Consider the following 17706-nt stretch of genomic DNA (forward strand, 5'->3'; position numbering starts at 1 on the left):
AAAATGATAAAGTTGTTACTAGTTGGGGGAAAATACACATACATATTCTAGTTCCTTGGTGACAGGGACATCTTTCTATCTAACACAGTGCCTTGAATATAAAAGGCAAGAGGAAATTTTTGTGAATGAGCAGGTAGTAGAGTCTAGAAATATAATACAGGAAGATTTCATTTATTTATTCCCACACACATTACGCAACTCAGTAAGGATGATATTATGGCAGAGAATGTCATGCTTGTCCAAATTTAAAGAAAACAAATTGAAGGTTGCAAAAGAATAAACATAAAAATAGGTTTAACTCTAAATTCTATAAGGCTATACTTTATATTTAGGGAAAACCAGTGATATTTTTCATGAAAAATGTGCTGTCAGATATATAGAGATATTACCTAGTGACAAAAGATTAAAGAGGTTAGAACGGCACAAAATGGCAGAAAATCAGGAGTGTATGACCTTCCAACATGCTTATAATGCTGAAGAATTAGAAGTGAAATATCATGTGGACTGCATCTTGAAATGGTTTAGAAAATGAGTGCCTGTGTATGTGTTTGTGTGGTGTCTTCATTAAACTATTCTTTCAATTTTTCTGTAAGTGAAATTTTAAAAAAGAAAATGTTAAAAAAATATACCTTCTACAGCACCTATAAGGCAATCTGTCTTAGTACTGTCTCATCAGTGTAAAAGAAAACGGAAAAGTTTTTAAAATACATACTTCTATGTTGAGACTGATGGAAAGAGTAAGTTTTGCTTCTTTCTGGAGAGTAGCTTCTACTACTGACACTGGAGCCAGATCTGCTGTGTGGAGAGTCCTTTCTGCCAACAGGTGATTCTCTTAAAAACGGAGTTTCTCTTTTATGAGGAGACCGGTCCCTCACATAATGGGAAGTATGGAAACTTTTTCTTCTAAAGCCATCTCTCATGTCCCTTTGAAAAGAAAAGAGGTTAATTATATCCTTTACCCCACATATCCACAAATGGCAAAAGCTCTGAATACCAGCTACTCTTCAAGTAATCTTGGTTCCCTTTTCTACCACCACCTAACTTCTGAAGTCAGCCCACAAAATGAAACTTTATCAGTGAAATATGTTTTAGAATGCATCGTTTTTTCAGTTTGGGATAGAACCAGGTGGTAAGTGTAAAAGTTACTTTATTTTAAGCAAGCACAGTAATTTTAAAATGTGAAAACAATACAGTCAGATAGCTTCTACATCTTTTTGCCATTAACAATATACCACCCAGCTATCATATTCTCAGACACCTAAAGGATGCCAAAGACTTCCCAAGTGAGATACTTCATGGCCTATTATCGCCTTCCAAGTACAGTATATACTGATTCTCAAATGGTGAAATTTTGCCCCTACATGACAATTTGGCTATACCTACAAACATGTCTGTTATCACAATTAGAAAGGAAGGGCTACCACTGGTGGATAGAGACCAGGGATGTTGCTAAACCCTACAATGCCCAGGATAGCTCCCATACACACAACGATAAACTATCTTACCGAAAATGTTAATAATGATAAGGCTGAGAAACCCTGATATATGCTTATTAAATCGTTTTCTAAATTTGTATTCTTATCTCTAAAAACCAACTTTTTATAATCACTTTTATTTTTACAAACTAGAGGCCCAGTGCACGAAATTCGTGCACGGGGGTAGTGTGTCCCTCAGCCCAGCCTGCACCCTCTCCAATCTGGGACCCCTCGAGGGATGTCCGACTGCCCGTTTAGACCGGATCCCAGTAGGATCGAGCCTAAACGGCAGTCAGACATCCCTCTCACAATCCAGGACTGCTGGCTCCCAACCACTCGCCTGCCTGCCTTCCTGATCAGCCCCTAACCGCTTCTGCCTGCTAGCCTGATCACCCCCTAACCACTCCCCTGCCAGCCTGATTGCCCCAACTGCCCTCTCCTGCAGGCCTGGTCACCCCCAACTGCCCTTCCCTGCAGGCCCAGTCGCCCCCAACTTCCCTCCTCTGCCAGCCTGGTCAACCCTAACTGCCCACCCCTACAGGCTTGATCACACCCAACTGCTCTCCCTTGCAGGCCTGGTCCCTCCCAACTTCCCTCCCCTACTGGCCTGATCATTCACAACTGCCCTCCCCTGCTGGCCTTATCCCTCCCAACTGCCCTCACCTACTGGCCATCTTGTGGCGGCCATCTTGTGTCCACATGGGGGCAGCCATATTGTGTGTTGGAGTGATGGTCAATTTGCATATCACGCTTTTATTTGATAGAATAGAGGCCTGGTGCACAGGTGGGGGCCAGCTGGTTTGCCCTGAAGGGTGTCCTGGGTCAGGGTGTGGGTTCCCTTGGGGAGTGGGGCGGCCTGGGCGAGGGGCCTGTGGTGGTTTGCAGGCCGGCCACACCCCCCTGTGACCCAAGCGGAGGCCCTGGTATCTGGGATTTATTTATCTTCTATAATTGAAACTTTGTACCCTTCAGCGGAGGCCAGGGCAGACCAGGAAGTTGGCTTCCTCCATCGCCAGGGAAACTCAAGCCTCCTGCTCATCCGTGGCTGCAATCATTTTTGTTGGGATTTATTTACCTTCTATAATTGAAACTTTGTAGCCCTGAGCAAAGGCCTGGGCTGGCCAGGGAGTGCAGGAAGCTTGGCTTCCTCCATTGCCGGGGAAACCCAAGCCTCCTGCTCGCTCCATGGCCACAGCCATCTTGGTTGGGTTAATTTGCATACTCACTCCTGATTGGCTGGTGGGCGTGGCTTGTGGGTGTAGCAGATGTATGGTCAATTTGCATATTATTAGATAGGATTTTATTAGATAGGATTAAACTTCTTTATTAAGTAATATCATTAACTCAAAGTAGGAAGCAAGCCTAACTAGCAAAACTATAAAATCAAAACTATCTTTAAAACACAAAGCAGCTTGGCCAGCATGGCTCAGTGGTTGAGCACCAACCTATGAACTAGGAGGTCACAGTTCGATTCCAGGTCATGGCACATGCCCAGGTTGCAGGCTCCATCCCCAATGTGGGGCATGCAAGAGGCAGCCGATCAAAGATTCTCTCTCATCATTGATTTTTCTCTCTCTCTCTTCCTCTCTGAAATCAATTTAAGAAAAAACCATAAAGCAAATCAAAATTAGTGAACTATTAAGATTTGGGCTTCTATTTAAAAGAACATGTGGAATCAGACAGGTTTTAATTGAAGATTTAGCAAATGTACCTTCATATTAAAATTAAAAAACTTTAGCTCTAGCTGGTTTGGCTCAGTGCATAGAGCGTCGGCCTGTGGACTGAAGGGTCCCAGGTTCGATTCTGGTGAAGGGCACATGCCCAGGTTGTGGGCTCGATCCCTAGTGGGGGACGTGCAGCAGGCAGCTGATCACTGATTCTCATCATTGATGTTGCTATCTCTCTCTCTCCCTCTCCCTTCCTCTCTGAAATCAATAAAAACATATTTTTAAAAAATTAAAGAACTTTAAATTTCAGAAGAATGCTAAAAGACAAAGCAATGGCATGAAATTTCCAATGTTAAAAATAATTTCAGCATATTGACTGACACTCCCCAATATGTAAGAAGGTTTGTTGTCATTATCTGATTAGTATCCAAAATATATTGCCTTTATAGATCCACTTAAGTTTCTCTCAGCAAAACACAGTAAAAACTCATGATTAATGAACTTGAACAAAATACTAAAATAAAGAAATTCTAATACATTCAAGTTTAATCACTAAAACTACAGGAGTCACATCATCAGTGAGAGCCAGAGTGGCTGTACAGGTATTACACAGATTTTAGGAACTGTACCAGGTACTAGGGACCTAATGGTGAACCAAATGCATGCAGTCTCTCCCACCACAGGACTCCCGGGTTAGTCAGAAAGGCTGATATTAAAAAATAAAAATAAAAAATAAAACATGTAAATACAATAAAGAGTGCATGCAAAGAAACTAACTGGTAACCTACTCAGTCCAGGCTAGAGACAGTGATAGCTTAGATACGGCAAAGCAAAAAAGGAGTCACAAATTTAACATGTACAAGAAGACACCTTAAAAGATTCAATGGCACATGATAAATGTATTAAGTGTGACAGGAAATGTTAAGCTGATTCCCAGAATTCTGGCGTTGATGGATTATTGAAATGAGAAAAGAAAACTATGAGAAAGAAGTAGGGATGGCATGGGGGAATCCACATCTTAGATTCGAACATGCTAATTTGAAACCTCATGTAACCTCTTGGTAGGCAACTAGAGATACTGATGCAAAGACCCGAAGACATTTTGGTTATAACAATAAATCTGTCCGTAGATAGGCAGTATTTAAGCCTTGCGTATGGATGAAAACAAAGGATAAAAAGAGTAGAAGGTCCAGAATTTGGGGCTAGAAAACTACCACCTGAGGGAGAAATGGGCAGTCTGAAAATGAAAGATGGTCACAGAAACATGAAGGAAAGGGGTACGTTACCAAGAGAGCCAAGGGGAGAGTGCTCCAAGGGGAGAAGAAAGGTCTCACACACTGAAATAAAATGAGCTCTTACTGTGAACTACTTTGGGGATGGAGAGGAACAGGCCCATATTGAGAGAAAAGATTGCCTACTTTCTCTGGGGAGAAAAGAAAAGAAACTCTGAGCGACAGTTTCCTGGTCCTGACGCCAGATGGCAGTAAAATCACAACAGAATAAATTGTTCAGAACTATCCTTGGCCTGGATACACTTGGGGAAAATACATGTCAGATTTCAATATCTCAGAGCAAAGTAATGTCTCCTCCCCTTCACATCAACCTCTCCTATTGCCAATAGCATTAAGTAAAAACATCACAATTGGGCCCATCTGGTTTGCCTCAGTGGACAGAGTGTCGACCCGAGGACTGAAGGGTCCCGGGTTCAATTCCAGTAAAGTACCTCAGTTGCAGGCTCAGGGAGCATGCTGGAGGCAACCAACACTGATGTTTCTCTCTCTGTCTCTCCCCATCCCTGCTACTAGCTCTAAAAATGAATGGAAAAATATCCTTGGGTGAGAATTTAAACACACACACACACACACACACACACACACACATCACAATTTATATTCTCTAACCTAAGTATCCTCTTTGATAAAGTGGTAATATTAGCCATCATTTATTCATGTGTGTGTATGTATATATATTTTTTACATCTATACCTACATCCCAATATATGAAAAGAACTATGAAGAACTACCCTGACTCTGAAGAAGCTTAGTATCAGATTGGGAGAATGGGACATAAATGTTCCAGAGGGCTAGTACTGTAATTCAGAAGAGAAATGTATATTAGATGGGAAACCTGTAAGTTTTTAAAGATGAAATTTAGATCAACATTGTTTCAAGCCTCAAATATATTAACCACATTTGAAAAGTAAAGAATCATAGGTGAAATTTTAGTATTTTTTACTTAACCCAATTTATTCAAAATATTATCAATATGTAATCAATATTAAAATTTTGGTGAGATATTTAATACTTTTTTTTTTAAATCCTTACCCAAGGATATGTTTTACTGATTTGAGAGAGAGAGAGGGAGAAGGAGAGACAAAGGAAGAGAAACATTGATGTGAGAGAAACAGCGATAGGATACCTCTCGTATGTGCCCCAACCTGGGACCAAACCCGCACGTGCCCTCACGGGAAATCCAGAGTCAAATCTGTGACCTTTTGGTGTACGGGACAATGCTCCAACCAACTGAGCCACACTGTCCAAGCTATATTCTCTTTTTCATTGTAAATCTTCAAAATCTGTGTATTTTATACTTACAGAACATCTGTGTGAAATGCCATATTTCAAGTGCTCAATAGGCACATTCAGCTAGTGGTCCCCATTTTGAACAGCACAAATTTAGGCGGTGGAGAAAGTATTCCAAGTTTCAAGAAAAAGCAGAGCAGAATTAAAGGGTATTATGCAAACAAGAACAGAGTAGTCAGAACAGTGAAAAAAATTTAAAGGCAGTGACTTAAAAGCATAGGAAGGGAAAAGAAAGTATTATCAAATACTGCAGAAGCTGGAAGAGATGTCTGCATTTAAGACCTAGGAGTCATATGACCAGTGAAGCTTTGGGCTGTCCAGTGAAGCTTTGGAAACCAAAGCACATTAGAAAAAATTAAGACATTTTTTAAGCCATTACTTTTCTGTCAACAAAATTTGACAGAGGGAAGAAGAGAGAGAACTGGGACAATATTTTGAGGGAAGGAGCTTATTTGATCACATCTGGAAATGGAGCAAAAGGGTTAATTTCCTGTAGAAGGAGAAACTCATAATTTAAGACTCAAGAATGTTACTGATAAGGAAGAAGCCAAAAATCAACAGGAGAAAATGAGACAAACAGAAGAATGGCACTGAAGGAAAGAAGAGAAGAAAGTGAAAAGGATAAAGAAGAAAATTCTTATTTCCCGAAGAGAAAATATGAGAAATCTCATCTCAGAAGGGCTTTATCTCAGTAAAGTAATTCTAGAAGTCATCAATAGGAAGTAAACAAAGTAAGAATGTGAAAGAAGCTTGAGGCAGAGTAGAAAGTTTTGATCTTTACCCTTTGAGGGAAAGTACTAATTAGAACAGTGTTCCTCCAAATGCAGTCTCCAGGCTTGCATCAGCATTACCTGAAGGTGATAGAAATGCTCATTAAGGGGCATTAAATCACACCTACTGAATCAGAATTTCTGTGAGACCAGGATTCTGGGCTTTAACAAGACCCTCCAGGTGATTCTCATGCACACAAAATTGAGAAGGTTCTCCAAATAGAGAATCTCACTAACATGTAAGCGCTGTATATAAGGATGACATCGCTAAGTCAGTGGTCAGCAAACTCATTAGTCAACAGAGCCAAATATCAACAGTACAATGATTGAAATTTCTTTTGAGAGCCAAATTTTTTAAACTTAAACTATATAGGTAGGTACATTGTTATTAACTTAATTAGGGTACTCCTAAGCTGGCCTTTGCTAAAAACTCAAGGGGCCAAAGAGCTGCATGTGGCTGCGAGCCGCAGTTTGCAGACCACTGCTCTAAGTCAAAAGCAGAAACTCAGAGCCCATGAAAGAGGCAGAACAATTCCCAGGGATGATTCTAGGATTTGACCATGCCTGCGGATAGCTAAAGATAAGAGCTGAAAAACATAAGACCAATCCCAACCTAGTGTTAAAAGGTTATCATCAAATCAGGATAGAGAGGAATGGAGGGGAAGACTGTGAGCCAGAAATTATAATCATTTAGGAAGAAGGAATGGGATCCTGGAAATTTATCAGCGAGTACAAAGAGGAGGACAGGGTGGTATAAATGGGGATATGTGGCAATCAATGTCTGAAGATATGACATCTTTGACTGTACAACTGGTGGGGTACAAAGGTGCAGTCAAGAAATACAAAAGTGATAACGATAGGAGTACGATTCAAACTGAACATAAAAGGAGTTACAGAAAAAATAGTTGACTATGAGAATGTTGACAGTGTTTACCTTCAAGATACTCTACCCTTGAGGCAACTACTGAAGGCAAACTTATTGGCATAAAAGACGAAAGTGAGCCCTAACCAGTTTGGCTCAGTGGATAGAACATCAGCCTGAGGACTGAAGGGCTCCGGGTTCAATTCCAGTTAAGGGCATGTACCTCAGTTACAAGCTCGATCTCCAGGGCACCTGTGGGAGGCAACCAATTTATGTCTCTCTCACATCGATGTTTCTTTCTCTTTGTCTCTCCCCCTCACTTCCACTTTCTCTAAAAATCAATGGAGTCCTAGCCAGTTTGGCTCAATGGATAGGGAGCATCGGCCTATGGACTGAAGGGTCCCAGGTTCAATTCTGATCAAGGGCACATGCCCAGGTTGTGGGCTCAATCCCCAGTGGGGGGCATGTAGGAGGCAGCCGATCAATGATTCTCTCACATCATTGAAGTTTCTATCTCTCTCTCCCTTCCTCTCTGAAATCAATAAAAATACATTTTAAAAAATGGTATGTAGAGGAAGCAAATTACTATAAAATAAACATATTTTTAAAAATAATAATGATAAAAAAAGAAAAAATAAAATAAAAAAATAATAATGATAAAAACTAATAAAAATCAATGGAAAAATATCCTCAGGTGAGGATTAACAACAACAAAAAGATGTGACCAAAAGAATGAAATGTGCCAGAGGAAGAGAGACGAACAAAATTCTTCACATTAAAGGAACTCTCAGAGGTATTTCACAATGAAAAGGCAAAGATAAATGTTGGAAACTGATCCAACCTTAGAATGCAGTATGACAATTCACCAAGGCATAAAAAAGATGTTTGTTCTGTATCTTAAGTTATACAATGAGATGGCACCAATCTAATAAGCTTTGTACAAAGAAATAAAACTCTTTAACTCTCATTGTTTCTAATGTGTTAAATTACAGTGTACTAAATAAGTATTTAGGTTTATCTTTTTTCATTTCCCTGTACATTTCTAACTGACAGAGTTTGTTTTGACAAAAAATTGTAAAAGTCACAAATGTAATTTTTCCCATTGACTATTAATATTGCTTTGTGAGAATAATGATCACCTATGTGGAGGAGGAGGAAAGTAATTGAGCAGGGGTATAAAGAAGCTTCTGGATACAAGTAATATTCTATTTCTTAACCAAATTGTGGTTACACTTATGGTAATTCATGGAGCTGTACACCTTGATGTGTAATTTATGTATGTTTATTAAAAAGAAAAGTGCCTATTTCTTCTAAAAATGTGATATAGAAAAATATCGTTCCTTATTTAACATGATCTGAAAGGATTTTCTAAAGAAAATGAACAGAACTTTTAAGAAAGTTTCTTTGAGAAAATAATTTTCACTAATATTTATTTTACGAAAACACAAATTGTGAGACCAACTATTGTCAGAAAATCATTAGTACATTTTAATGATTTCTTTTGAACATACAAATAGCATATGATTACATGACAAACCCAAAAGAAGTGAGCCTTGTCAATATCAGCTACTATCATCTGGTATTAGGTCAGCTTCCCAGAGGATCACTAAGAAATCAGTGCAACGTGATTAGGTTCCTCCAATTCAGGATAATCGTCTGCAAAGGCAAATCTTCCAAGAAATCATCCAACTTCCTATATTTTTGCTATTTATTTTTCCATTATTCAGAAAAATGCTATCTTAACACAGCAACTCTTAACCTTCAACATCACTTCCAAGTATTATGATTCTTTTTACCCACTCTATAGGAAAAGTCAGTGAACAGATTCACAACTTTTTATAAATAAAACATTAAAAAATAACCCTTTATAATAAAAATATTGTTTTTCTTCCATAGTTTTTCTTAAATCTTTGGAGTCTGCTACTGTATCTATACAACTAAACACTATCAAATGACTAATGAACAAATAAACACAAAATGGTTATTAATAGAAAAATGTTAAGTCTTCCATTGTCCTTCTGTGCAACTCACTCATGGTTTTAATTCTATACTACACATTTAAGACATTTTCTATTAAATTTTTTACATTTCATTTAAAAATACTTAGCCCTAGCTGGTTTGGCTCACTGGACAGAACTTAGTTGGCCTGTGGACTGAAGGGTCCTGGGTTCGATTCCCAGTCAGGGCACATGCCCAGTAGGGGTAATGCAAGAAGCAGCCAATCAATGATTCTCTCTCATCATTGGCGTTTCTATCTTTCCCTCTCCCTTCCTCTCTGAAATCAGCCAATCAATCAATCAATAAACAAATGATTGTTGATAATTACTATATTTAAAATAAATAAAAATATTTATATTTCATAAAGTTCAAGCCAAAGATACCATTACCTCGAGGCTCACCTCAATTTCTGCTACTTCAACAAAACACCACTACTACATTCAAGAAATACTTCTAGCCTGGCCAGCATGGCTCAGTGGTTGAGCATTGACCTATGTATGAACCAGGAGATCACAGCTCGATTCCCGGTCAGGGCACACGCCCAAGTTGTGGACTGGATCCACGCTAGGGGCATGCAGAGGGCAGTCAATCAATGACTCTCTCTTATCATTGATGTTTCTTCTCTCTCTCTCTCTCTCTCTCTCTTCTCTCTCTTCCTCTCTCCCTCCCTCCTCCCTCTTCCTTCCTCTCTAAAATCAATAAAATATTTTTTAAGAAAGAAGAAATACTTCTACATCCAAAAATTAAGAACTAAGTTGACTGCTAAAAAAAAAAAAAAATGTAGAAAAAACAGACAAAATTTTTTTTTAGCAAACTGCTCAGAGTCATCAGAGCTAAGAATTCAGTAAAGAGCTATGGAATCAATACGCGGGGTAGAAAGCCCAGAGTGGGGCTTATCTTTTAGGGGCTGCTTTTCCCTATATGCACCTGCCAATTTCAGAAGCAGCAGCTGAGAGGATGAAAAGTTGAGAAATAATTTTGATAGCTTCAAAGGATTATAATATAAAAATAGAGTCCAGACCTTACCAGGGAAGGAGGGCTGGAACCCCAGAGGGCCACAAAAGAGCAGGGTAAACTGGGAATAGACTAGCCTGGCTTCATATGACCTAAATTCCTTAAGGTAACCTTGGATTGCTAGTGACTCTAACCCTTCGTTTGAAATACTCAGAGGTTTCTTGATCATTAAGATTCCTTAAATTTATTTCAGATATAAAATCCCATTTTAACAAAAAACAACTAAAATCACAGAAGTAAAACAAATTTAAGCTAGACATTCTTAACTATAGAACTGTTTCCAAAAAAACTGTACAAACTAAAACAAAGCCACATAAACAACTGTCACTGAGTACTTAAAATGCAAAACATGAAACCTCTGTAGATTAGTTTTCCCCAAAAAATTAAAAGGGAAATTATCAATTGATAGAAATATCACAACTTTATGCATACTATTTTTATTTTTAAAATGTGTTAGTCCTGCCCTAGCTTGTTTTGCTCAGTGGATAGAGCATCAGCCTCTGGACTGAAGGGTCCTGGGTTCGATTCCAGCCAAGGGCATATGCCCAGATTTCGAGCTCGATCCCCAAGTATGGGGCACGTGCAGGAGGCAGCCAATCAATGATTCTCTCTCATCATTGATGTTTTTTTTTCTCTCTCTCTCTCCCCCTCTCCCTTCCTCTCTAATATCTATAAAAATATATATGTATATTTTAAAATGTGTTAGTCCTTCCTTGGCCAGTGTGGTAAAGTTGGTTAGAGCGTCGTCCTATGTACTGAAGGGTCGTGGGTTTGATGCCCAATCAGGGGACATACCCAGGTTGTGGGTTCAATCCCCAGTTGGGGCATATACGGGAGACAACTGATCGATGTTTCTCTCTCACATCAGTGCTTCTCTCTCCTTCCTTCCCTCTCCCTGGAATCAGTGAAAAACAATCCCGGGATGAGGATTAAAAAAAAAAAAATGTGTTAGTCCCAACATTCATGATTATCTAAAAAATTCAATCAACATCAACTATTATAACTTTCTTTATGCAAGTATTATCCTGATTTTAAAGAAAGAATTTTGTTTATTTTAACAATTACCCTGAAACATGCTAAACAGCAATAGGATAGTAGAAACTGGGGCACATTTTTAATGCCATTTCAAAAATCAGAGGGTAGAAACTTTGCACTGCAACTACTGCAAAGTCCCATTTACACAAGAAAACCTACATTTAGTCTTCAAACTATAATGTTTTTAGCTATGTTGAAAATGAGGATAAATGCATGATATAATGGGTTCAATACAATTAATTATCAGGCAAATAAAAAAGAGCCTTTGAAGAAATATAAATAACAGTACAACTGGAATGCTGACTATAAAGATTTTTTTAAAGCCATACTTAACTGAACTAATATTTTTTATTTTCAAAAAAACAATAAGAGTTGGGACAGCATCTTCGGCTGTATCACAAACATTTCAGCCATAATGCTGGACACACGCAGGAGGCAAAGTTACCTGGAGAATGGAATGTGGGAAGAACTAGTGCCCTATAATGCACTGTTCCTCAGAATGTAGTCTTGAAACTACCTGCACTATATTTACCTTGAATGTTGGTTGCAAAAGCCGATTTATGAAGCTCAGAATTCTCACCTATTAATATGCATCCCCTCAAGGTAATTCCAGCCCATCACATCAGTCAAACCAGACAAGTTGTGATGGACTCCTAAGTTTAAGCAGACGTATGTTTACCAGTTAAGAGTAAAATTTAATAAAGTAGGAGGTAGGGATGTAAGAGGAGAGAAAGGGGAGAAAGACAGCATTTCACTTCTTATCTGGAACCTCATTTTTCTTTTTTTCCCACATCCAACACAAATATTCCACACAAAATACCAACTACTTCATTTCTAGTCAACATGAACTTCAAAAAGGAATTAAGATTGCGGGAATCATTTGAAAAAGCAGCTAGTAGGGAAAACTTAAGAATAAATTTAAACCTCATGTATCTTCTTTTAAATGTGGAAACTTTAGAACCAGGGTGCTGTGACTTAAGTGAAGGGAGTTCCCACATTACCTTTTATTCTACACTGCCCACAAAAATAAATGTCTTGCAGCAGAATTGTGATTAGAAGTTTGATGACCAAGTCCAGAGCCCTTTTCACAAAACCACATCTTTACACTTAAAAGTATTCTAGGCATAGATGTGGACTAAGAGATCCCCCAGCTAGAATAGAGATCTTACCTCTAACACATAAAACACTGAGTATTGTTACAGAGATAAGATAAACTTAAATTGCTATAACAAAAATACCCCAAAATGCAGGTTTCAGTCACTACAAAAAAGAAGTCTAGCTACCATCAAACAGTCTAGGGCAGGCATGCCAGGGTGAGAGACTCCACTCCACGCAATCATCCAGAAACCCAGGCTGACCACTCTATTTCAACATGTGGCTTCCAAGGCCACGGGTCTGCTGTCATTCCATTCCAGAACCCACCCGGCAACATGGGAAAAGGTAAATGTGCGTGGAAGAACACATACAGAAGCAGAACTCCTATTTACATTTTACTGGAGGTAAATTAATCCTATGGCCACATCTAGATGGAAGGAAGGCTGGGAAATATAGTCCACCTATGTGACTAGGATGTGTGGAGAAACATTGACTGGTTACCTCACGCACACACCCCAACTGGGGACCAAACCTGCAACCTGAGAATGTGCCCTAACCTGGAATTGAACCTATGACCTTTCAGTGCATGGGATGATGCTCTAACCACTAAGAAACACCAGCTGGGTACTACCACAGTTTTTTGTTTATTTCCATTTTCATGAATTATCTTTTTCCATTCCTTTACTTTCAGTCTGTGTCTTTCCATCTGAAGCGAGTCCCTTACAGATAGCATTATGTAAGGGTCTTTTTCTTTTTAACCATTCAGCTACTATATGTGTTTTGATTGGAGCATTTAATACATTTACTTGCATTTAAAGTAATTGTTGATAGGTATGTATTTAATACCATTATTCATATAATTTATATCCTTACCTAAGGATATATTTTATTGATTTTAAAAGAGAAAGGGAGAAACATTGATGTGAAAGAAACATCAATAAGTTGCCTCCCATACACACCCCAACCGAGGATCAAACCCACAACCTAAGTATGTGCCCTGGTCAGGAATCAAACCCACAACCTTTTGGTGTGCAGGACGATGTTCCAACTAACTGAACCACCTAGCCAAGGCCTTTCTATTTTTTTATCTTTTTCTTCTTCTTCCTTCTTAAAGACTGTTTACTATTTCTTATAATACTGGTGATGAATTCCTCTAGCTTTTTCCTTTTTTTTGTCTGGGAAGATCTTTATCTGATCTTCAATTCTAAATAAGAGCTTTGCTGAGCAAAGTAATCTTGGTTGTAGGTCCTTTGCTTTTCATCACTTTAAATATTTCATGCCTATACCTTCTGTCCTGAAAAGTTTCTGTTGAGAAATCAGCTGACAGTCTTATGGGAGCTCCCTTGCAGGTTACAAACTACTTTTCTCTTGCTGCTTCTAAGATTCTCTCTTTGTCTTTAACCTTTGGCATTTTAATTATGATGTGTCTTAGTATGGGCCTCTTTGGATTCATCTTGTTTTTGTTTGAGACTCTGTGTACTTCTTGGACATGTATGTCTCTTTCCAGTGGTCGGCAAACTCATTAGTCAACAGAGCAAATATCAACAATACAACGGTTGAAATTTCTTTTGAGAGCCAAATTTTTTAAACTTGAACTTCTTACAATGTCACTTCTTCAAAATAGACTCGCCCAGGCTGTGGTATTTTGTGGAAGGGGCCAAAGAGCCGCATGTGTCCCAGAGGCTGCTTATACTATACTCTCATTTTTTTTATTCTTTTTTCTTTTTGCTGACTGGGTATTTCCTGCTTCCTTCTCTTCCAAATCTCCTTATCTTCTGCTTCATTTACTCCACTCTGTTGATTCTCTATAATGTGTTCATTTCAGTTACTGTATTCTTCATTTCTGACTGATTCTTTTTTATATTTCCCATTTTCATTTTTATGTTTCCTATCTCTTTGTTGGAAGTTCTCACTAAGTTCTTCTATTTTTCCCCTAAGTTCATTGTGAATCCTTATAACCAGTGTTTTGAACTCTGAATCCAGTAGATTACTTGATTCCATTTTGTTTAGTATTTTTTCTGGAGTTTTGTTCTGTTCTTTCATTTGGGACGTTTGTCTCATTTTGGCTGCCTCCCTGTATTTGTTTCTATGTATTAGGTAGAGTTGCTGTCTCCCAGTCTTGATAGAGTGGGTAGTAGGTGTCCTGTAGGCACAGCCTCCCAAGTAACCCAAACTGGACGCCCCAGGTGTACTTCCCTTCTACACCCACCACCCCCGTTTGGGCTGTGTGCATCTTCCTGTTGTAGTTGAGTCTTGATTATTGTTGGCACATCAATGGGAGAGATTTATCCCCAGGCCAATGGGCTGTGAGGACTGGCTGTAACTACAGAAGAGGAGCTGCTGTGCTAGGGCCAACTCCACAGAGCAAAATTCACTTCAATGGGGCTCTGGTGTCCAATGAGTTCATACTTTGAGTATGTCATTCATGGAAGTGGTTGAGTGGTGCTCTGGTGTGGTCTGAAGCTATCTGGGGGTGCACTGGTTCTGCGGCCTCCTGGAAAGTGCAGGTCAAGATCAGCCGCCACGTGTGCCCTGCCTAGGGCCACCCACTATGAGTAACAGAGCAATCTGCAGATGTCTGCTGTTTGTGCTGGGCTTGGAGGTACCCAGGAACCAAGGCCAGCTGCTGCTTGTGCTGGACCTGGGACCACTTAGTAAGAGATAGTGTGCACACAAAGGCCAAATGCTGCTTGTTTGGGGTATGTGAACCTTTGAAAGATTTTAGGAAAGTCTACAACATTAGCCTTGACAGACCATTTGTATGGAAAAGCCAATGGAAACGACTTGGGTGGGCCCAAAATTGTTGAACTTCTCACTAAGTTCTGGAAACGACTTGGTGTGGGACAGGATATCAGGGAATCACCAGGGCAGGGTGAACATGATAGCCAAATTGATGGAGACTCAGATATCTCACCCACCTGCCAGCCTACAGGGAGAGGGCTCAGCAAAGGAACAATGGCCTCTGCCAGCACATCTGTCTGGGAGGAAAGCTGCCCCTCCAGCCCTCATTCCGAAGCCACAAAATTTAATTCCTCCTCATATGTCCCCGGCAACTTTCTTGCTGATGCCCTAGCACTAGAGCTCACTCAGAGCGAGAGAATCCAAGCACATGCCCTTTAAGAGGAATGCCTGGGACTCCAGCAGCCCTCTGTCTCACTCAACAACAATCCCCAATGGATTTTACAGCTAGAAGCTATGGGGCCTTATTTTCCAGGCACTGGAACCCTGGCAGGTGAAGCCTGGTGTGGGACAGAACTCCTCGCTCCTTAGTGGGAGCCTCTGAAGCCCTGATATCCCTCCCGATTTTTAACCGCCACATGTGGCATGGAACCAGCCGATTCTGTGTCTCTGTTCCTAATACCAGTCTCAATTTGGCTTCTTCTGTACATCTTTAGTTATATGACTTTTGTTCAACTAGATAGATTTCAGGCGATTCTGAATGATGTTTGTCTGTAGTTTACTTGTAATTTTGATGTAGTTGTGGGAGAATACGAGTACCTCATTTATCTACACTGCCATCTTGAGCAGAAGCCCCTTGAGGTTAGATATCTCGTGAGTCAAGTATCAAAGTAGTTATGTTATTAATTTCATCTTTTTACCTGTATTCAGGCTGACGACTTCCAGAATGATCATCTCTTGTCCACTTATAGTTAGATTCATCCTGTAAAATAAAAAGTTACTTAGATATCTATTTGTGTTATTTTGGTCACATAGAATATATCTAACAGTAATACTAGTCTCTAAGACCAAAATAATATGAAAACAAAAACACCTTTCTAAATTTCTCTGAGGCTAAAAAGCATAAAATAAAAAATATACAAATCATCCATTTCAACAACTAAATTAGTAATAAACTGGGAATCCGTGGTACCATTTATATCTATGAAAATGCTTAAATATTTCTCTGGTAGGCCCTAACAGTCTTACTGCCAAGGACATATATACCAACATATCAATAGCTAAGGGCTGTTCAAGAACAAAGGATCAATTTAAATTTAATTAAGCAGATGTTTCTCGGCCTTTCATTTTATTCATATGTCAAGTTTTCTCATCAATTTTCAGGCTCAATAAAGAATTTAGTACTTTCCCACTTCTCTCATTCAAGTTTTCATTCCTCATCTTACCTTCTATTAAATTTGGAAACAAGAAATCTCCCTTGTTGATAAGCTATGTTAGAACAAAATGTGGCACTAAGTTTGAAATTAATCAAAGAAAGCAAATACATTTTGCCCTCTAAGTAGACACATTTGAAAAGGTTCATACAAAAAGAAACACATAATAATCCACACCCAATTAACTTAAAATTATTCACAGAACAATACAACACTTGAATTAGTACTTACAATCGGAAACAATGATTCAGCTAAATAAATACTATTTTCATTTCCTTTAGCACCACAGACTCTGCTCTTATATAAATAAAGTCTATTCATCATTTTCCTTCACAACATTAAATATAAATAAAAGAAAAAACTCAACAGCTATAATTAAATATTGGATCAAGTAAGTAGTTTGCATTATATAACTGAAGTCTAGAAAAGAATCAGTTTCATAAAAGTCCTAAAAATCTCAAGTGGGCTTGTTTGTTTGAAGAGAATTTAAAGAGGAAATGTTGTATACAGTATAAACACTATTTATAACAATAATAGAAAAAATTATTGTTGAGGCACTATTATGCTACAAGGTTTTAGAAAAAAATCATGTTCGTGAGGATTCAAATACAAATTGGTCCATTGAATCCAAAATTCCCTCTCTACAGTAGCAAATGGCCACAGGGTTTTCACAAGAAGGTTAACAACTTTATGCAAAGACCAAATTGTTTCTTCCTGAGGCTACCTGGAATAATGGCTCTGATGGCAAAATCCAGTATTTCTAGGATAGGATATTGCATATTTACTTTTCAAAATGGAATCCCTCTTCCTAAAGGAACAACATGACATGTTAAAGTTAAACAAAATAAAAATTAATTCTATGAGAAGGAAACCCTAATGCTCCCAACTTTCAAAAGCAAATGTAAGAAAATACTGAATAGTCTCATTACCACTATAGAATTGTCAGCGCAACCATGACATGGCAGTGAGAGAACTGGACTCCCATACATATACCCACCCTAGATAAGTCACCTTACCTCCATTTCTTCAAGTGTAAAGTATGGAAACTAATTCCAACAGCAAATGTGAGGTCAAATTTTATCATAAGAAAAGCTTG

At 38.8% G+C, this 17706-nt stretch overlaps 1 protein-coding gene across 7 annotated transcripts in view; it reads right to left on the reverse strand.

The window, feature by feature from the left end:
- Positions 1–17706, reverse strand: part of PPHLN1 (periphilin 1) — a 100514-nt gene that overhangs the window by 62166 nt on the left and 20642 nt on the right. For all 7 annotated transcript variants that reach the window (XM_008140570.3, XM_008140569.3, XM_028144187.2 and 4 more), the window contains 2 exons: positions 16098–16159; positions 713–924 (listed from right to left, as the gene is read on the reverse strand). In XM_008140570.3, coding sequence (XP_008138792.2) covers positions 713–924; positions 16098–16159 — 274 coding nt within the window. The remainder of the gene's footprint in view (positions 1–712; positions 925–16097; positions 16160–17706) is intronic.

Source organism: Eptesicus fuscus, chromosome 7 (genome assembly GCF_027574615.1).
Source record: "Eptesicus fuscus isolate TK198812 chromosome 7, DD_ASM_mEF_20220401, whole genome shotgun sequence".
In the NCBI taxonomy this organism is placed as follows: Eukaryota; Metazoa; Chordata; class Mammalia; order Chiroptera; family Vespertilionidae; genus Eptesicus; species Eptesicus fuscus.